The sequence below is a fragment of the Dermacentor albipictus genome, chromosome 1 (assembly GCF_038994185.2).
Source record: "Dermacentor albipictus isolate Rhodes 1998 colony chromosome 1, USDA_Dalb.pri_finalv2, whole genome shotgun sequence".
NCBI lineage: Eukaryota > Metazoa > Arthropoda > Arachnida > Ixodida > Ixodidae > Dermacentor > Dermacentor albipictus.
In genome coordinates this window covers 383,882,577-383,903,927 of record NC_091821.1, presented here as the reverse complement: position 1 = coordinate 383,903,927, position 21,351 = coordinate 383,882,577, and the positions used below count along the sequence as shown (strand labels likewise).

The window sequence follows — 21,351 nt, the reverse complement described above, 5'->3', positions numbered from 1 at the left end:
TGTAGCAGCGGCACCGGTGCAATGTTTCGCGCAGCAAGTATTACACTGTTTCATGCAGTACCATTTGGGCTAAACATCCACAGGTACATAGTGCGGATCAGTCTACTACAGATAATAACACGGCCTTTGTTGCTTGGATGGCGCGCCCCGGTCGCCAAGTGGGGACACACAATTATTTTGTCCTCCTCTCTCCGCTTCCTGCCTTTCAGATTTTACTGCTGTTTGACCTTGGTGCTGGTTTATAGACGTGATAAAACTGAAGAGCGTGGTGTCAGCCTATTATAGCAGCTGGAGATAGCAGTGAAAGGTCTAGGTGGTGTATTAATTGATATAGACGCGTCAGAGTAGTCATTTCCGACTGTTAGTCTGTAGGTGCACAGTTCTAATCCCGGCTTTATTTTCTTCGCCTAATGTTCTTAAAAGGTATCGGAAAGCACTTCGGGATTGCTTAATTCGGTGGAAATCCTAAATACTAGGGCAGGGACAGAATAAAATATATGGCTGTAAAAAGAAAACATAGAGCTCATTTCGACAAAATAGACATTGCGGAAAAGTGTAGAATTAAAAAAAAGTCGCCCATTCATGTGGGCATATTAGTTCGCTCTAGGACCCTTTTTTGTGGATGTTAAGGAAAGAGTTTTAGGCGTAAAAACACCCTTAAGGGTGCAATTTTTCTTAGGCGTGTTTTGTATTCATTAGTTCTTCTCAATAAAGTTGTCGATCGCTAGTGACCGTTCGCCCAACCTGGCGTGCTCCTCTCTTGTGATCGCGCCCCTTCAGTGCTGCAGTCAAAATGAAAATCCGGGTATATTAATAATTGTGAATGTTTCGTCGAAAAATATATATTATACTTACCTCTACTCAAGAGGCACAACTACCGGCACTCACTACTAGGTTAACACCACCTGTAGCAACACCATCATGACGTATCTAATATACTTGAAATATTTGCTGAAACAGGCATTGCATGACGGTGAGAGAATAAGACTGTCTCTTAAGGTTTGTCCAGTATGATACGTCTCCTGAAATTTAGTGAAAGACGCAAGGGTCTCTGGAAATAGTGGAATGCAACGCGTTGCTTGGACTTGTTTTATTGATCCGTGGAGGTCTTTCGCGAGGCATACCCGTCACGATGTCTGACGTTCAGCGACTCCGCGAAGTGCCACAATGTCATGGACATTGAGACGGCCATGGTACTCTCCGAGGGGTGTCATCATCCTCAGGCCTGCCGGACGCAACACTGCCGTTGGCAACTGTGGCGTTGCTCACTGCCCTCGTGGAATTTACCGTTGCAAGAGTGCAGACTATTAATTGTTTCTTTTGTCCCGCGCGTTTGACTGCAGAGCAAGCTCATCGCCTCTTAGACGGCGCGCCGATTCATCACACATGGCCGTTGCGTCGTACACTCGTCGGCGACGTGCTGATGTGGACAGCCCTCCTGGTGAACGCTAATGAAAGCCGAGGACTTTGTTTTTCATCGCCGTCATTGTTCGGAGCGACCCAAGCCATGGAAAAGCCATTACTATTTCTCGGACGGCGTTGCAATCAGGACGGGAGGGACAGCGGTGCCATACAGCCGTGCCAGAAACCACGGGGTTAGCGCCATCTCACTGTTCATTTCTTTTAGTTAACGTTCTGGTGTACACGCCGTCACGCTTTAATCATTTGTCAGCACAGCGGCTCCGGGCTTTAGATGACCGCTAACGGTTGTCCGTTCTGCGGCAATAGCGCAAGACCATCGCCTCTCCGAGTGAAGTCTATATCATGTGGCTCCGTTCGTTGAGCACTTCGATTGGACGAAGCAGCCTTTGCTCTTTATTCGACCTAAGACCCCAAGGATCCTACGTCCTCGGCCCCGTTTTCACGCGTTCGCGTGTACGCCTCTCTCTCAAAATAAATGGTCGTCTATCTTTTATTTGAAGTGTAGGCTTATACTTCTTTATACTACATCAGTGCAAATTCATGTTGAGCTTCATCAGTGCAAATTCATGGTGAGTTGAGAAAGTGGTAAAAGTGATTAATATTCGTTGAGGTTGTCTATAATCTACGCTATTCTCAAACAGTAGGGAAACAATGACATGACAGAGTGCAGGGAGTGCCATGGACAAAAACGAAAGAGAAGCGATGGCACGAACGCGGAACTCGCAGCTCAGGACCTATTTTAGGCAGTAATGCATTTTTATGCGACCTGCCAAATAACAGTAGCATGTGGAAACGTGCTACTGTTATAGCGAAAAACACAAAGGTGCGCAAGCTCACTGAAAGGGTGCGCGACTACTGCAGTAGACATTGAAAAATTGGGCCGAATCCAGTGAAGCCATATCCAAAATGTCAATTTCTTTTCTGATAAAGGCGCGGAGGCATTACTTGTGCAAGCTCAGTTTTTCGTTATGAATTATGGTAATATGAAAATATTTTCTTCACATGCTTTTGACTATGATGATGAGTCACACCGACCACAGTGTGTTCTGAAGTCCTTGCCGTCGCCACACACACACAAACACGCACATACGCGCACACACGCACGCGCACACGTACGCAGACACACACACACAGACACGCACGTGCGCACGTAATCATGCCCCGTCGTCGTCACGCTCTTGCAGTCCTCGTCCTTTTGTCATTGTCATACCGTCTTCATCGCGCCGCCATAGTCATGATGTTTGACAACGCGAACTTGGACAAATGACGGCGAAAGAGTCGACAAACGGAGAGAAGTGCATACCTCCGTGTGTTGCCTCTTTCGTCGTCCATTGTCCAAGTTCGTACCGTCAAACATCTTGGATCAACACCATCTATCCCGGTCGCGTACCTTGCCGTAGTCGTTGTAATTCCATCGTCATCATGTTTCTTCGTCATGCCATCGTCGTCATACAGTCGTCATGCCTTCGCGGTCATTCATTCATGGTGAGGCCTTCGGGGTCGTTGCATATCATAGTCATTCCAGCTTCGTCATCTGATTATTGTCATCTGATTATTGTCGATGTCGACGATGTCGCCATCGTCGACATCGAATTGTCATCATGACGTTGTGGTCACGCCGTCGTCCTCATACCATCGTCATCATTCCAGAATCGTCATACCATTGTCTTCACTGCGTTTTCGTCATACAGTCGTCGTCGTACCACCAGGGTCGTTTAAATGTCGTCATTTTGTTGTATTAAATTAACACTTCCTTGAAATGAATACTTCGAAGTGTCGTTATGCCCTCGTACTCATTCCAATGTCATGATCGCATTGTCGCATTCCATGTCATGATCGCATTGACAACATCGCATCCCGATGTTGTCGCACCGTCGTCATTTCATCATCGTCATTACTTCGTTGTCATTCATCATTTCTTTGTCGTCGAGCGTGGGATACACATGTTCTATCTAGCGCCCCAAGTTTATGTTGAGCGAGGCGATTACCGGTGAAGGCTTGTCTAACTTGGTAGTGTATATACAGTGACCCACTTGACTTGAGCCGTACTTCGATTGCTGTTTTCATATAGGAGGTTGTGGCCAAATACTGCACCAGGGTGGCCAATCCTGCTCTGGTGAGGGAGTGCGTTACCGGTTCTGGTCACCGGGATCAGGCTACACTCCAGGCCTGATTGTGCAATTTTTTTTTAATCCGGTGGAAAATTGCCGGCACCGGGATTCGAACCACGGACCTCTTGCACGCAAGGCGGGTGTTCTACCTCTACGCCACCGCTGCACCTCTTACTTTAGAGATATGCAAATGCAACGTAGCTGGACAGAGCCAAGGTAATGTTTTTTGCCATCGCTTGGAGATGCTCAGATTATTTTTGTGCATTCCGTATAGCCACATAATTAGTCCTAATTAATAAATCCACTTCTCAAATATTATAATTAGAAGAAAAGCGTCAGTGAGAAAATTGTAGAGCAACACGAAAAACTCCTGATACAGCTTTCTGTTGCTTAATACATGCTACATAAAAGTGTTTTCCGAGAATGGAAGAATACCCAAAACATTGGCGCGTGCGACTTGCCGATAGATGCACTGTGCATATTCGCGGGCTTCTCTCATGCTTGGAAAAACACTTTTATGTCGCGCGTATTGAGCAACAGAAAGCGGTATCGGGAGTTTTTCGTGTTCCTCTGTAATTTTCTCTTTGACACTTTTCATCTAGTTCTAATATTTGAGAAGTTGGATAATTAATTAAGGCTAATTGTTTAATTCGATGGAATGCAAACAATAATTTGACAATATCCAAGTGACGGCAAACAAGATTACCTTGGTTCTGTCGAGCTACGTGGCACTCGCATATTTTTAATGGTGGACTCAAGTTAGGTGGGACACTCGGTATATACTACACTTCCAAATTGCCGTAAATGAGAACAACGTTTTTCGCAAACACCAATGAAGGCTTTTCTCTAACCGATTTCCTCAGCGCGTAGGATATGGAATTTTTCTTGGCGAGGAATATATATTCGCTTCAGTATGATCTCCATTAGGCGCCCGCCGAGTAAGAACTTTCGTTCTTCTTCCTATGAAGCACGATTCTTCTTTATTTTCAGGTTTTTTTATCGACATTGATGCTCCGTTTTCACTGACAGTGAAGAGGTTTTAAAACAACGTCGCGGCTTCACGACGCGCTTTTGGTGATCACGTGTGGCGCGTGCTCTCTATTCCTGAACGGCACAGGTGACTGCTGAGAAAGGAAAGCGTCTATGACATGATGCAACAAGGTGGGACTTTGATTCCTTGGTTTGAGAAAACACTAAGCATATCGCCGACAAATGTATTGGAAAAGCTGGCAGCGTGTTCGACAGCTGTTATTACAGGGAGCTCCCGTATTGTTCTCGGTAGCGAAGACGTGGACGAGTTGCGTGAGTCGATGATTAATATAAGCGTTAGCCCTTACACACCGCATCCACTGCGCACGTGGTTGTTGCACATCAGCTCTGTGAGTAGAATCATTACTTCCTTCCCCCTCCCCCCCACCCCAACACAACACAGATAGAGGGCCGTGTATAGTTTCATCCTGGTTTTCTCCGCTGGTTTGTGACCTTTCTGTCCGTGTTAACTGTGAACTTCTTTCTTCCTTCTCCTCTTTCAATCCCCTCCCCCCCTTCCTTAGTGCAGGGTAGCCTACCGGACTCAGCCTGGTTAGCCTCCCTGCCTTTCCCTTATGCCTTCTCTCTCTCTTTCTTCTGTCCGTGGTTCCTATTTCTGATTGATTCGTGGGGTTCAACGTCTTACAGCGACACTGTGGGTATATGACAGACGCCGTAGTGGAGGGCTTCGGATTAATTTTATCCACCTGAGTTTTGCTAACGTGTACCTGAATCTAAGTACACGAACGTTTTTTTTTATTGCATTTCTTCCCCCCTCCCCCCACCCCCGCCCAATAATGCGGCCGGGAATCGAAACCAAGGACCTCGTTCTTAGTAGCGGAACGCCATACCCGGTGCAACACCGTGGCGGCTGTGTTTCCTATTTTGCTATAGTGGATATCAAAGCAAACAGCTCGCATGCAGTGCTTGCTAAAGCGAACCTTTCTTTATCTACTTTCTTGTGTTTGGCGTAGCTGCTGCTGCTGTCTGCTGACGGCTGGGTGTTGTTGTTTGCTGCTAAGTCGGTCGGTATCTCAGCGATTATATTTGTACATGTATGCACGAATGCAAGTGTCAGCAAAAGTGCCAATAAACCCTGCACACTGACAAAGTAGTGAGACTAAGTACGCATCCGTTCAGCGTAATAAGAAAAAAATTCCTGCAATGAGAGAGAGAGAGAGAAAGGCAAAAGGCAAGACAGGGAGGTTAACCAGACATTAGCTTCTATTGGCAACCCTTTACCGGGAGCGGGGGGGAGGGGGGTGCTGAAGGGATGCGATAGGTGAGAGAGAGAAAAATCAAAGAATAAAAAAAAACAGACAATGCAAAGCTTTTTCTATGGGCACTGTCACGCAGTCTGCGAAGGCGTTCCTAGTGCTACATAGTGTCAATGTCCCATCCTTGGTCACATGCACAGTGTACAGTCACAAGTCACAATTTGTCATAAAGTCCGGTGTCTTTTAAATAACGCAGCAATGCCTTCATAGCGACTCGCGCTGAACCCATCTCACGATCAATGTCGAGGTTAATTGGATTAACGCTGAAGCGATGTCGCGACACACCGTGCTGCCACCGACAAAACGCGTCATGTGTGAGGCGTGTAAGCAGCCGGGCTCCTCTTTCACTCGCAGCTGCCTCTGAACACGCTACGCCATCTATCGGCGACACCGTGGAGTCCACGCGTGTGCTGAATGTATAGTCAGACAGTACTGTCTGAGTATATGTGACACTGGTTCAAGTCCGCCCCGTACCGGGTATGCTCCCCCCGCTATGCCAAGGACCACCAAGTAACCATAGTGGGCGGAAAAACGTTTAGAGACGTATACAGAAACAACCAGGAAAGTGTGCGAAGCATCGTAAGAATGCTAATCGCGTTAAAATAAGTTCCTACATCAATCCTGAAGACTTGAACGTTTTATGCCGGCTCATCGTCACCTCTAAGGCACACGAACCTCTTAACGGAATAGCTATTCATATTCAGAATCTTCATTTTCTTTGAATCATCCATTCGGCAAGGGCTACTAGGTGTGCCCATTCTTGGTCAATCTTCCAAAATGGGCATGTGCCGCTGGGATAGAGAGAGAGAGAGAGAGAGAGAGAGAGAGAGAGAGAGAGAGAGAGAGAGAGAGAGAGAGAGAGAGAGATGTACAGGATCCTTATAAGTAGGTAGATTTGTGTCGTACATCTGTATGTGCAACGGTTATCGCCATATACCCATCGAGATGCGTTATACATCGCCTTCGTCTTCGTCACATCGCTGCCTAGACGCCTCACACTGTGCATCCCCCAGCCGTTTGGTCTTTGCATTTAGGCATACCTTGTAAGCGGTGAAATGCATAAGAATACAAACTGCATGAGATAGAAGTTGTGGTCTTGGAGTTGGATAAACATAAACGTTGCAAGCGCACAGAATGAAAATGAACGCAATGTATGCATCGCCGCTCATTGCATAGCATTTGTTTTACTGCTTCGCCAAACTTCGTTTCACACACATTCCAACGTGTGCTGTCTGCATAATTCTTTCTCTGTGTGCGTTACTGGATCGCGCTAGCAGAGAGACTTGCAGGCTGTGATGACGAAAGTCGTCGAAATCACCAGCCGCTGTCGGTTGTGGTGTTCCAACCTTCTGCTGAAAATGCGCGCTGCGAATAGGCTTTCGCATGTACAGGTGGGACCTCCAAGCGGTCGTCGTCGCCTTGCTGATGTTGGAAGTGGGCCCGCGTTTCCCTGGCTCTTGCACGAGGTTATAGAACATGACCTTGCGGTGGCGTGCGGTGTAATTTATCCACCGTAGGTGCGGCTTTTCACAGACGTATCGAGTCACTGTTACAGGGCGTGCCCGTGATGTTGTTAGACTGGATGCCACCGTTTTTTTCGCGGCATTTCTCGCGCGTGGCTTCAACGAAGCTCATGATATAGCTGGGAACCCTCCGAGCTGTGGAACTTTCCTTGTCTGGTTCTAAGGTTCGGTGGTTCAATTCCAAATATTTGGTGTATCCTATCATTTCACCTTCTCTCATCTCTATGCGGTGTCCCGATAACGTGACGCGTAAGGCGCACTGAGAAGTCATGCCCCAATGTCCACATATGGCAGGACGCCTGTATACTATAGCTATGCAGTAACTGGAGGCCGGAATTACCGTAAATGCATTTACATATCGCCTTAGCAACGGCTTTTTACTTTATTTTCTTTTACTATGTTTCTCAATGCTTCATCACTTACTGTCTCAGATAAAAAAAAAGGAAAAACGTGAATTGAGTATTTGTTCAACCAAATATGGCAGTGAAGGGGCCAAACGCTTCCACAGCCCATAACGATGGGCTAATCATGGCGCCAATGCTCTTCTGGCGCCATGATTATTGTTGTCTTATATGAAGACACACATACACACCGAGATGGAAAATAGGTGTGAATAGATGCGAACGAATTCAAGACGCAGACAGCGGAAAGTTTCCGTAGGTAAAGCTAGGTCTTTACGACAAAGCTCACTTTAAGCTTGCGCACTGAAAAGGATGACATATTGCTAAAAGTCAGTGCGATAAATCATTAAATGTGTTTTCAGGAAGCATGACTGTGTAAGCAGATGCCAGTGATTTTTTCTCCAAATGACTTCTTTCTCTATTTCCCCCTTAGTCTCGAAAGTTTCTCTAAGGAAAATTTTCAGTAATTTTCTGCGCAATATATGACCTCTGCTCTAACGTTAGCGACCTAGCTTATCCAGTGCAAGAATGCGTTGCTCGTTACCTCTGTAGATTGCTGAGCCCGAACATCATCCCCGGCGTTCTAGACACACTGTTTCAGTCGCCTTATTTACTTTCCCACTGAGTTCTCTATCTTCCTTTGCCGCGTCGGTCGTGTGAGCTCAACAGTTCAGTGAAAATGGTGCAGATTTGGCAAAAGTCTGCGGGACGTAGAGGCAGTTGATGGACGAAAGAGACAAGTATTGTGAGCCATGAATAAACAAACGTAAAATAATTTATTCTTCCTATAAAGATAGAGGGGAGAGCGAAATGGGCCCTGGTTGGTGAAAGGATGGCGACCCGCCGGTGAAGTTGCATCTGGACACTCATGCCCCACCGCCCAGGAGCTCAGGTGTGCTGTTGGATGAGATGAAAAGAGAGACCACACAGTTAGCCATTGTGCTTACAAATGCTCAGTGTACTGTTACTATAGGTTAGTTCCGTTGTTACTTTATATATTTAAGTATGGCATTCCAAGTACTGGAGGAATTGTGGCAGCGATACTTAATCCAGCAGATTTCGCAGTACCTCATCCTTATGGCGGTCTTAATTGCACAGCGAGTCTTTGTCTTAATCATTACAGAGTAAAACGCCTGTGCACCGCTCAAACAAAACTAAACGCTGGGCATGCGTAGAAGCTGGCATCTTCGAAGTAAGCGCCTTTATCTGCGTATGTCTAAAAAGGTTTCCTTCCAGTGAACTAGAAGCGTTTGCTTTTTGCATTCCTAGTGACCACGTACCTGAGACGAGGGGATGATTTGACCTTAGTACTTTCCACCGTAGCCGTAGCCGCCATAGCCGCCATAGGCGCCATAGCCGTGGCCGCCATAGCCGTATCCGTGTCCGAGACCGTATCCGACGCCAACAGCGACGGGGGCGGCGGCGACAGCGACGGGGGCGACAGCAACCTTGGCAACAGCGGGAGCAGCGACGACGGCGGCACCGTGTCCGTAGCCGAGACCTCCGTAGCCATAGCCGCCATAGCCGTAGCCTCCGTAGCCGAGGCCGAGACCGTATCCTCCGTGTCCGTAGCCGTATCCGTGTCCGACGGCGACGGCGGGAGCAGCGACGGCGCGGGTCACAGCAACAGCGGGGCCGAAGTGGTCGCTGCGGTAGGTGTAGGAGCGGGCGGCGTGGCCGACGGCGGCCACCTTAGCCACGGGGGCAGCGACGGCAACCTTGGCGACGGCGGGGGCAGCGACAACGGCGGGGGCAGCAACGACAGCGTGGCCGAGGCCATAGCCTCCATAGCCACCGTGGCCGTAGCCGTGGCCGTAGCCGAGGCCGTAGCCACCATAGCCGCCGTAGCCGAGGCCGTAGCCGCCGGCGTTGGCGGAGTAGGCAAGAGCCAGAACAAGGAGGGCGGCGAACTGCGTGAAGAAAGACGGAGTGTAAGGAGAAGGTGGCATGCTCACGCTAGGGAAGCCTATAAGCTAGCTCGTGTCGGTAGTCTATAGTTCAGCTGCACTCGCTCAAAGAATATCACTCATCTACAGATAAAGCTTTTGTTGAACTTAACACCTTCTGTAAGCTCAGAAACTACACTTCCTCAAGCTATACTCTTCCAACTGCGCGCGGCATATAAGGGGTTCCTTCCTCTCTGTTCTGCCGTTGTCTCGTAGCAATTTAGTCCGGTGGTTCTGCCGAGGCACCTGTCACAAGGGGCGCGGACAGCCCTACGGCGTGCGATGGAACTGTCCGGTACGTTTCCTCGAAGAGTTGGTCCTATCCAGTCACAGACGGTGCTGCGTAGCCGAGGTAGTGCGTGAATACTCACAGCGTTCATGGTGTGTGTGGTCTCGGTGGAGCTGATGTCCAGACTGACTCTCCTCTGCTCCTGGTCAGGCTTTTATACCTCGGGCCCGAGTGGCCGCTTCTCGTTTCACCTTCCGCGCTCTTGCCGCCACCGGGGACGCGAGGAGGAGGTGGGGCCGGCCGCGTGCGTCGACGCAACACGCTTTCCGTTTATCGGGCCGCTATCGGATGCCGGGGCGTGTGTGGAATGGGCGGCGAATCTGGTTCAGGGAGAAGGCGGAGGTCCTCGGACAATGCGGCGCCCCTTTCGCCGCCGCTCGGCCCTCGCCGGACGCTGCGGCGGCCAGCGGCGTGCCGTCGGGCGCCGCAGCCGCGCCAGCGTAAGCGCCCTTCCTCCCTCCCCGAAAGCTCGCTCACAAACACACACACTCTCTCTCTCTCCGAGCAGAGTGCGCGCTGCGCTGACAGGCTCTGTAGACTTTGGCCTCCAAGGCGCCGCTTTTCCGCGGGGTGACGGCCGTAGTAGGACGTGTCCCTCCGGTCACCTCTCCTTGATCCGTCCTTTGCCTGCACCGTTAGCCACGAAAATCTGACGTCTGGCGCATATCTCCGTTTTATCGTGGCGGCAGTCTTAAGCTTCCGCTTAGGTAGCTTGGCTACTCTACTTGGTAACAGCGGCAGGGCGATTTAATTCCCTCCTTCCCGGAGGAATGGAGAAAAGTCAGATCGAACGCCTCGTGAATAACAGGAACGTTGCGTTTACAGACCGTCAAATTCCTCAGTCCACGCACCGTGCACTGTGCAGAGAGAGAGAGAGAGAGATAGAAAGAGCATACGTGGGCGGATTTCCACCAAGGCTGCTGTTTCACTGTTGGGAGCTTGCCTGATTTGCTTACCATTCAGACTAATGCATTCACAGAGAAATAATAGCCAGAATATCATAGTCTTGCCTGTTGTACCGGCGCGCTGTTTTAGTTGACGTATAGAAATGAACGACTGCTGGCTAGCACCAAACTCGAGCGAGCAGACACTGAAGTGCGCGCGCACACACACACGAAAGACACAGATCGACGGACACGCACACCTGAACGCAGCGCTGCGACACTTAGTTAGGAGTGTCTTCTTTATGAACGTCGCATTTTTATGAGCTATTCGAAAAAAAAAAAGCGGAAGAGCTTCCTGTAGGTGCACACGAGAAAATGAACGACGGGGCAATGCGGGTCTCGGTTATTTCATGCACGTAAAATAATGGCATCCCGCGACGCATTCTTATTTTTCGAATAGATAGGCCGGCGTCTCATCACCATCTGAGATCGTAGAAGGGAAACTCGCTGCCTCAGGGTGAAAGGCGACACAGCGCCTTTCATTGCCTTTGCGACGGGCTGCTGATGTCGCACGTGGCGGATATTGATTCGTGTGTTAGATAGCTCAAGTCGGGAACCAACCGCATGTACTCCAATACCTGCACAAGACCATCAGCTCGGCGCCCTTTATATGTCGCTGGATGCGCGCTGCGTATTACCGCTCTTGCTCTCCGTATACACCCGATGTTAGCAAGGGCGACGTCGCGTAACCCTGCATCTACCAACTCTCGTTCCATCTAGCGCGGCGTTCCCGTGAAAGATGGTGCTGCGCTTCAGCGTGGCGTGCGGGCGCGCCAATTTGTCTTGCGCGATGACCGCACCAGTCTCGTCGTCCGCGTCGTTCCGCTCCTGGCCTCGGGCTTCCTCTCGCTCTGTCGCTGCTGTGCGGTGAAGACGCGCTGCACATCCTTCCAACTCTCGCTATTTTCTCGCGCAGCGCTGACGCTCGGCTGGCGACCATGAGCTGCCGGAACAAACGATCGCGCAGGCACTGGCTCCCCCCCTCCCCCCCCCCCCGCCAGACGCATACACATTTTTTTTTCATTCATGTACTACCACTTCCAGACGTTAGAAAAGACCGAACGGCGATGAATAAAGCGCAGCGTCCTGTCTTTATTTCTATTTCTTGCAGTCCATTTTAACTCCACTACCACGTTACTCACGAAGACGTCTGCTTTCTCCACTGTCATGTGTGTGATAGCTTCTTACGAGACAGACGCCTTGTATCGAAAGAAGATGGTGGGGAACATGGCGAAGGGCAACGGATATCCTTTTATTGCATCGGCTCACTTCATGACGTAAGGTAAGTAAATACTGACAGAAGTATATTGTTTTTTGCCGCTTGATTCGACGGAAAAATCAAGAAAGGAATGCTTACACAACACCCAGAATGGAGCTCTCTCTCTCACTCACTCTCTCTTTATTTTTGTAAGCTAGATAAATGGATGTTAGGAGTAGACAGCTCTAACATTGGTGGTAGACCAACGACCTCTGCTGGCCCAGCTAAGCTCAGTGAATGGGCGGTCGTGGACGTGTATGACAGATTTCTTCGCAGCTTTAGCGCCCACTCGCAACGGCGTAATACCACAGAGCTTATTCGTTACAATCAAAGCACAGCGGAATGACGTAACTAGGAGCGGTTGTCAGTTTTAGAGTGTAGGTTACTTCTTTATCTATCGTTTGTATCTCTACACTGTGTGAAATTGTAAGATATGACAAGCAACACCAGTACGCCCTTTCCCATGTATGTATGTATGTATGTATGTATGTATGTATGTATGTATGTATGTATGTATGTATGTATGTATGTATGTATGTATGTATGTATGTATGTATGTATGTATGTATGTATGTATGTATGTATGTATGTATGTATGTATGTATGTATGTATGTATGTATGTATGTATGTATGTATGTATGTATGTATGTATGTATGTATGTATGTATGTATGTATGTATGTATGTATGTATGTATGTATGTATGTATGTATGTATGTATGTATGTATGTATGTATGTATGTATGTATGTATGTATGTATGTATGTATGTATGTATGTATGTATGCGCCTCTGTGTGTTGGTGAGAGTGAGAGTATATGTGTGTGTGCGTAAGTGTGTGTGTCAGATCAATCAATGCATCACCCTGCGTCTTACGGAGCCTGCAGAGTCGGAAAGTACTTCAGGACACATTGTGGCAATTTTTTTTCGTGGTGAGCACACCGAGGAGATTGAAAGAGAAAGTGCGAGGGCTTATGAATGCACACACCTACTTAAATGCTGCATAAAGAATGGTAACGTAACAGGATGCTCTCCAAGCTACGCGTCTCCTGTATAGGAGGCTAATACCATAAGAAAAATATTGGCTGCAAAATCATCAGAAAAATTGCACCATAGTGTTGCACGAGCATTGGTACAGTTTCTTCAGGAATCAGGAATCTCTAGAAGTTACTAAATCTCATGTGTTGTACGTTTAATCTTGGTAAAACGAACATGATTGCGATGACTTAGTTAACGGATTTCTGATATGTGAAAAGTTTTTGGTGCTATTTGGTGTACATAGACGATGAGGGCCTTGTTCCAGTGTACGCGAGTGGCGTGTTTGAGGTGTGAAACACACGAGACTTTTCTTTCCATATCGCAGGTGTTTGTGTGCTTGTTTGTTTGCAGTGTTTGTTTGGAATGAGGCACTCCTGGGGGATCTCGCTTGCACATTTACACGGAGATTGGCGTTTTGTAAACTTTGAAACCAATCTCATTGTATTTTTTCTTGTAGTATGCTATCTGAAAACGTCATACTCTGAACGTATAGGAAAAAAAAAGAAACAAGAAGCAAAAGCCGCGAGTAGAGAGAGAGAGAGAGAAGTATGCATAGAAAGGGAGGGAGATTAACCAAATATAGTTCCGGTTGGCTACCCTGCATGGGGGGAAGGGCTAAGGGTGATAAATATAGAAAGAGAGAGGAAAGGGGAGATATAAAGAGAAAGGAGCATGAACAAACTGCGTACACTATAGAGCGGTAGGGGGCGGGGGCATTCTTAAAGTCTGCCGGGAAGCCCCGTAGACCGCAGGAACCTTAATAACGCCAGTAAGACCTTCAGCGCGGATGTTCTTTGGGAGCACAGACCTAAAGTTTTCAGGTCTGATAGTGGACGATTGTACAACTGGTCCAGTACTCTGCACGTCACTTGTCATTGGGCACTGTATCGCGAGCAGACACAGATAATAAGTGCGAGCGTCTCATTGCTGTTGAATGTGTCGCACGTGGGGCTGATGGCCATTCCAATAAGGAAAGAATATGAGTTCGTAAATGCAACGCCTATCTACAGACAGTACAGCATGGTCTATTCACGTCGTGGTAATCACGGCGGTAGGTGCATCCGTATGTCCGGAGACAACGAACGCAAACGACACATGGTGAAAACGTTCGTGTCCCACAGGAGCAAAGTGCATTCACGGGACATCAACCGCAGCCCAGCCGCAGCGCCTGTTCGCGAAAGCGGAATCAAGACACGCTGACCACTTTCATGTGCATATCGGGCGGCTTCATCGGCGTGGTCATTCCCGCTGATGTTACAATGTCCTGGAAGCCATTGAAATATTATGTTGAGTCCCTTGTTATGGCTGCAATGATGTATGTGTCGAATTTCTGAGGCCAGTTGTTCATTGGGTCCGTGGCGCATTGGGCTTTGTATGCATTGAAGGGCTGCCTTCGCGTCGCTAAAAACTGTCTATTGTTGCGGTGGTTCCTGATTAATGAAATCAAGTGCAGCACGAAGTGCCGCAGGCTCTGCACCCGTCGATGTGGTCACACATGAAGTGTTTAATTTGATTCAGATTTTGCCGGGAGGAAGATGGGAGCAGCAGAGCTGTTGAGTTTTGCCGAACTATCTGTGTAGACATGCTGCCGGAATCTGTGCACGTTGTGAATGTGTTCCAAAGTTGCTTGTTTCAAAGCTTGCAACGGCGCTCCAGCTTTGTTTCTGATGCCTGGAATTGTCAATTGCAGTTGCGGCCGGTGCAGACACCACAATGGGTCTGCTAATTGTGTAGCAGGCGTAAATTGTGATGGCAAGTAGGACTGATGTATTGCAATACTTTTAGCAAAAGTTGAATGTGGTCTTTTTACTGGCAAGCAAGCAAGCAAGCTGCTATGGGTGGGCAGCGCAACCCGGACGAAGGACGAGAGGAAGTACACAATACAAGCGCAGGTATTGTGCTTGTATTGTGTACTTCCTCTCGTCCTTCGTCCGGTTTGCGCTGCCCACCCATAGGAACATGTTCAATCACCAACTTGCCCAACTTGCCGTGTTAATTAAGCAAGCAAGATGGTGTGAGGTCCGAATCAGGTGTCGGATGTGTGCTCTCAGGACATCTGTATCAATGTAGACTTTCAAAGGAGCGTCTATGGGAATGGCCACTGTCGCCATCGATGACGTAGTTTTTGGGAGACCGACACAAGTTCTAAGTGCTCGTGCTTGCACACTGTGGAGCTTGTGGATATTTGTAGTGCAAGTATTTCCTAGTACAGGTAAGCTGTATACCGCACGAACCCCAAAACAGTGCTTTATATAGTTGCAACATTGATGGTACTGTGCGCGCCAGGACTTCCCGCCGAGAAACGCAAGAACGTTCACAATGGCGGCCAAACGCTTTGTCATGTACGAGATGTGAGGGCTCCAAGGCTCCAAGTCTCTATCAATGATGACGCCAAAAAATCGGTGCGTTCGTCTGTATCGTACAGTTTGGTCATTAATTCGCAAAGCATACGAGGCCATCGCTTTGCGAGTAAAAGCAACGAGTGCACATTTCTCAGGTGAAAGCTCCAGGCCTTGCCTTCTTAGGTATGTTTTCACGGCCGTTGAAGCCTTCTGAAGTCGTGCGCGGATTTCTACACGTGTCACTCCTGAAGCCCATATGCAAATGTAGCCTGCATATACGGAGAGCTAAAATGTTTGCCGTAACGAATCGGAGAGACCAACGAGCACCAGGTTGAATAGGGTAGGGCTGAGAACACTCCGCCTTGCGGTACACCACGACTGGTATAGCTAGATGGCGTTGGTCCGTCTTCAGTCAAAATAAAGAAAGATCTTCCGTTCAAATAACTACGTATCCAGCGAAAGGCGTTTGCACCAATCCCTACTGCTTCTAAGACGTCCAGAATTGCATGATGGTCTACATTATCGTACGCACCTTTAACATCAAGGAATAAGGCCGCAGTGATCCGTTTCAGATGTTTGTGGTGTTGTACGTATGTTACAAGGTCACTAAGGCTATCTATCGACGAGCATCCGTGTCGAAAACCAGCCATTACCTCTGGATAGACGTTGTAAGATTCCAAGTATTATTCTAGCCTTATAAGGATCATTCTCTCCATTACCTTTCCGACACAGCTGGCCAGTGCTATTGGACGGTAAGATGACAATTCCAATGGAGATTTGCGAGGCTTGAGGAGTGGAATAAGGCGACTAGATTTTCACGTAGTAGGGACCAGGCCATCACGCTATTATGTATTGCATAGGCCAAGAAGTGCATCTCTGTCCTCTTGACCAAGGTTTGCAAGCGCAGAGTATGTGATGTGATCGTTCCTGGTGACGAAGATCGCCTGCACCCAGCAAGTGCGGCCTCCAGTTCTTCGATAGAGAAAGGAGCGTCAATACGAGGATCTCGGAAGCAAGAGGGGACAATAGGAATAGGTGCGCAAAGTGAATAGGTGAACGCCGCACCTGCGATCCTTGCGCAGTAAACTTCGGCTACGTCGACTTCTCGGCGTCCTTGATGGAGGGCTAGAGATTTAAGTGGAGCATGCGGTTGCGGAGCTGTTCGAAGTTCGCGCGTAGAAATTCAAATACCGAAGTATATTGCCGTAAGAGAGGAGAAGTTTAATCGCATTGGCCGAGTGTGAAGGCGAGGAAGGGTACAAGTGAAAAATACATTCTCTGGAATTTTCCCGACAATATCGTATTTATGGGATTACTCAAGCTGAAGGGTGAACAATATTTGATCGCGACCAGCACGTTTTCTGAGCAAACTTATTTCGAGTAAAAGAAAAAGAAACAAGGAAGGGCGTTGGTTCGGTGGGTGCTCTTGCTTAGCTCCCAATATTTTTATTTCTTCTTGTGCGTAGCGTGGCTGTCACTGTTAACAGATAGGAATAAGAAAGACGGAAAGACGTCGTCTCATGTCTTTGGAAGCTTAAATGCAGCCGGGCGGCTCGCATAGATTTCTTGCATTTTTTTCTTTTCTGTTTTCAATCGGCAATTGTTCTTTCTTTATTCTGCTGGCTCGCCGTTATCTTTTTTCCAGCGCACTGCCTCAGTGGCCCGAACGAACTGTTACCGAGTTATCCTTGGCGCGAGGCGCGTGGCAATATGCAAGTGCGCCAGACCGACCGACCGGCCGGTACGTAGTGGGTCCCGCTGGGCGGCATTGGGCAAGCACGCAGCACCGGAGGCCATGGAAAAAGCTGCGGCGATGCCCGAGAGACAACGACCGTAACAAGTGAGTAATGGAACGGAAACTGCCCAGAACCCTACCGCCCGCCGATCGACTCTGTGCTTCTTTTCATTTCCTTCAATTCTATTTTTCTTTGTTGCGTTTGTTTTGCTTCCTCATATCTCTGGTTTGCCGCATACCACACGTCTAGATTGCACACTGCGCATACACGTCCCGTATACGCTTGCGCGCTGCATCCATTTAGTCCACGCCGTCACCGCTTTCGGGCGGGTTCTCAACCGATTGCGCTGCCCGCTGTACGCAACTGCGTAAGTGTGTCCCCGTGCTCGCGGCCAGCTGCGGTAATCTGGCTCTACAGCTCGCATCGGTATATCGAAGCACGCTACGGGAAGAGGTTAGCGAGTGGAAAGGCAGAGAGCGGGTGATGTCAGGGCGAGCGATCACGGCTCACCTTGGCGGCCTCGGGGTGCGTCACAATTGGTCGTGCGCGGCCACCTCGCCCGTGCCAGCTGACCGGCCAGCGAGCCAGCTTCCCCGGCCGGCCGCTTCGTTCGTGCGTGCTTCTTCCGAGCGAGCGTGCGTGTGCGTGGTGCACCATCCTCACCGAGGCGTGTAATATCCTTCCTTTGTGTTGCTGTCTCGGCCTAGTGGCTTTTCGGCCCCGATGCGTTTGAGAACGCATTCCGGCAAGGTCGTCTCCGCCGCGGTGGGAGGGAGCGCGCGGAAGACTTTTTCGCAGCGCGCGCGCGCGCTTGGCTCTGCGACGATGGATCCCGCGCGGGCGTCCGGGCTCGTTTTCACGCTCTCTCTTTGAGCGAGCGCGTGCGCGCGCGGTACGATTATGATCCTCGGTGCCAAGTCGCGCGAAGGCGAGGTATTTCCTTTGTCTCTTTTGTTTCGCTCGAGCGCGCGTTCATCGTCTTCGTCGTCGGTGCTAATGAGCGCCGACAACAACGCGCTAGATGACGACTTGTCCTCGCGTTGAGGCGAGCAGCGGGGCGCAAGCAGTATTAAGGAACACAAAGGCGCAGGGGGGGGGGGGGGGGAGAAAGGGGAGACAGACGACACGGCAAGCGCTATGCGACAGCTGCACGTGCATTAAGGAGACGGGCGAAGGTGTTCTAGGACGAGACACGAAGATGAGGATCCAGCAACGCCGCAGGAGGAATGAGTTCGCTCTACGACAGCTATTAGGTTTGAATCTTGCTTCAGAATCTAGACATACCACTGCCCTTGTGTGATAATCTACACCGGTGGAGGCGGACGGAGATTTCTAGGATGATACGCGAAGAGGACCAGTCAACGTTGCATAAAATGAGTGGGCTCAACGTTTGGTTTAATCCCTCTTGGGGTTTTACATAAACACTAGAGGTGAGCGAATATAAACTTTTTCGAATGCGAATCAAATACGAATATAGTAGGTATCAGATGTCGAAACGAATCTCGAATGATCGAACGCAGATTAATATATTTACAACAGGAATACTTATTACGGTAAAATTGGTACTACATCAGTACTGACCAGTGCAAAAAAGACCGTTATCAGGGAGAAAAGATTACTTATAAACATGAGAACAATTATCATTAAGAAAACTACATGATAGCAGCCCCGCAACAGTGGAGCCTTTTGCAAAGGAACATATAATAAAAAGTGGTTGCTGTATGACTAGTTTTCCAAAACAGCTTAATAGATGGCTACCGAAAAAAGGCGAGAAGTTGTGAAAGAAGAAAGAAAGAAGACGCTGAAGGACTTGCCTGCCGCCGATACATATAAAAGTGTTCGTTGCACGGAAAACGTCACTGGTTGTAGCGTGAAAGACAAAAACTGATACGTGACTTGACAGCGAAAACACTAAATGATAGAGCACAAGCAAAAATCAGAATTTGTCACGTAGGGTTCTGCCAAGAAATCGAGAACAAAGTTTACATTACTCAGTTTGTTTCTGCATTGCTTCAAGATGTTCTGCCATTGTCACACTTCTGATGATTATAGCGACAGTTTGTTTACCATACAAAGAACACTAACCAGACTAACAGTCGGTTGTTGCGAAATGTTTGGTTAATTTCTAATATTCGAAAATACCGAATAGTTTTTTTTCCTAATACGAATCAAATACTACACACTAACTATTCGTATTCGAAAATTCGAATATTCTACTACCCCTAATAAACACTGCTCATGTGTGAAACTATACAGCGACGTATTCTCGTTAACAAGCTTGGCTTTTTAATTCCAGGCTACATGTCGTGGTATATGTGCATTTCAGACTATTTATTAGTCATTTATAAGTGTCACAGATCTTTGAATATTTTTTTCCAAACCTCTCTTTCTTTGCCTCAAACGCGCGAGAACACGCTGGATTAATTCACACTAATTGCATGTGGAATAATTTACACTCGGACGGGCAGTGACGGAGGGATTTCGAACGCAAGCACGTGATATCTGTTTTGTGCTGTACCGCAGGCGTCAAACGTAGCGTATTTGCACGGTTTCTGCATGCTGAAATGTGTACCTGTTGGCAGGCGTTTTTGGTACACAGCAGGAACAGTTGGTTATTTTTTCGAAGTCGTTCGGACGTGGTGAAGAGCGCGGATAGCCTACTTCTACCTGATTCCACACTACTACTCGATCGATTTTGTTGCTCTTTTTTTCTTTTTTTCCTTTTCCCTTTTTTTTTTTCTTTTTTTTTAGTGGCACGAGCTTCGGCTGATACTCTTGATTCTTGCGCAGCACTTCCGGTGCCCCTCCTGAGACGGCCGGGGACGAAATTCAGAAAAACATATAATACAGTAGAAAATTCATGGGTTTCATTGTAGATATCAAAACAAACCATTAGTTTAGTTACAAGTTGACTTACTGAAGTGTCTGGAATAATTAAAATTAATTAGAAACCACTGATTACCGCACACCAAAGCACAGAATCGTATACTTTAGAGACCCGCCACGTGAGCACGACAATGGCGAAATTCCTGGAAGCCCGGTAGTAGAAAGCGGAAGTAATGACGTCACACACAAGAAGGTGGCATGATATTTAACCGGCCAATTAATGGCAAACAGTTGCCTGGCATAAACTGAACATCTGCCTAGCAGAGTGGATGAGACGTCACTCCCTCCTCTCGATTCTCCTCTCGGCGCTCACCTGCTCGCTCTCTTGCTCGCAACAGCTGCGAGCGCGGGCTCGTTGCATGCTGTGACGTCAGCACCGGAGGGGGCGCGTAAGGCGCGCTTCGTGCGCCACTCGCTAGGGGGATACGCCCCACCAGGTGGCGCGCGCTGCGCTTCCTCCTCGCCCTCTCTCGCTCCTCGCCTGCATATTGTGCCAGGGGAAAGACGTTCGCTCGCTTAACACAAAGAAGACCAACGCCGAGGTGCGAGTGCCACTAAGAGACGACCAAGTCAAATGTTCGGGTCGCCTACCATTTTCTTGTTTTGCAGAATTGCTGTAAAAGGTGACCGGAAAGATGGCAAATAATATGAAATGTGGGCAAAACAATTCACATGATTGTGTGGTTAAATTTCCAACAATATACGCAGTGAAATTCTACGGGATTACGAACAAAAAATTTAAAATTTCGGCCATATGATTGCTATGAAGTGTAAAGCCAAAGTCAACGTAAGGGCTGGCAGCAGAAACACCCTATGGGGTAAAAGTTGCATAAACCTAAGTAAAGCGCCTCTGAGAGGCTGGCCGTCGTTTCGATAGGTGGACCTATCTGAAGGTCACTCCGAAGGTCGTCTTATCCAAAGATAGGTCCACCTATCGAAACGTCATCCAGCCTGTCTGAGGCAACGGGGTTTACGCAATTTTTACCCCATAGGGTGTTTCTATCTGTTGGCTCTTACGGACTCATAAGGACGAAATTTTAATTCTGTTGTTTGTAATCGCCTGGAACTTCACTGTCTATATTGTTGGAAATTTCTCCGCGCCATCATCCGACTCGTTTGGCCCGAATTTTATAATATTTGACATCTTTCC

At 48.3% G+C, this 21,351-nt stretch overlaps 2 protein-coding genes across 5 annotated transcripts in view; one reads left to right on the top strand and one right to left on the bottom strand.

Moving 5' to 3' along the window:
* Window positions 1–8,520: 8,520 nt before the first annotated feature.
* Window positions 8,521–10,239, bottom strand: LOC135902438 (cuticle protein 64-like). The gene is made up of 3 exons (XM_065432498.2): window positions 10,081–10,239; window positions 9,044–9,673; window positions 8,521–8,660 (listed from the first exon to the last, which is right to left on the bottom strand). Exons 1-2 carry the CDS (start codon window positions 10,087–10,089, stop codon window positions 9,068–9,070), a joined length of 615 nt encoding a protein of 204 aa, XP_065288570.2. The 5' UTR covers window positions 10,090–10,239; the 3' UTR covers window positions 8,521–8,660; window positions 9,044–9,067.
* A 1,824-nt stretch (window positions 10,240–12,063) lies between these two features.
* LOC135900324 (kin of IRRE-like protein 3) overlaps window positions 12,064–21,351 on the top strand; it is a 636,778-nt gene continuing 627,490 nt past the window's right edge. For 2 of the 4 annotated variants that reach the window (XM_070531962.1, XM_070531959.1), the window contains exon 1: window positions 17,119–17,419. The gene's annotated coding sequence lies outside the window, so the exon portion shown is untranslated. Of the gene's footprint in view, window positions 12,225–16,881; window positions 16,996–17,118; window positions 17,420–21,351 lie in introns of those variants that run through there. The other 2 variants (XM_070531960.1, XM_070531961.1) reach the window with 2 other exon arrangements.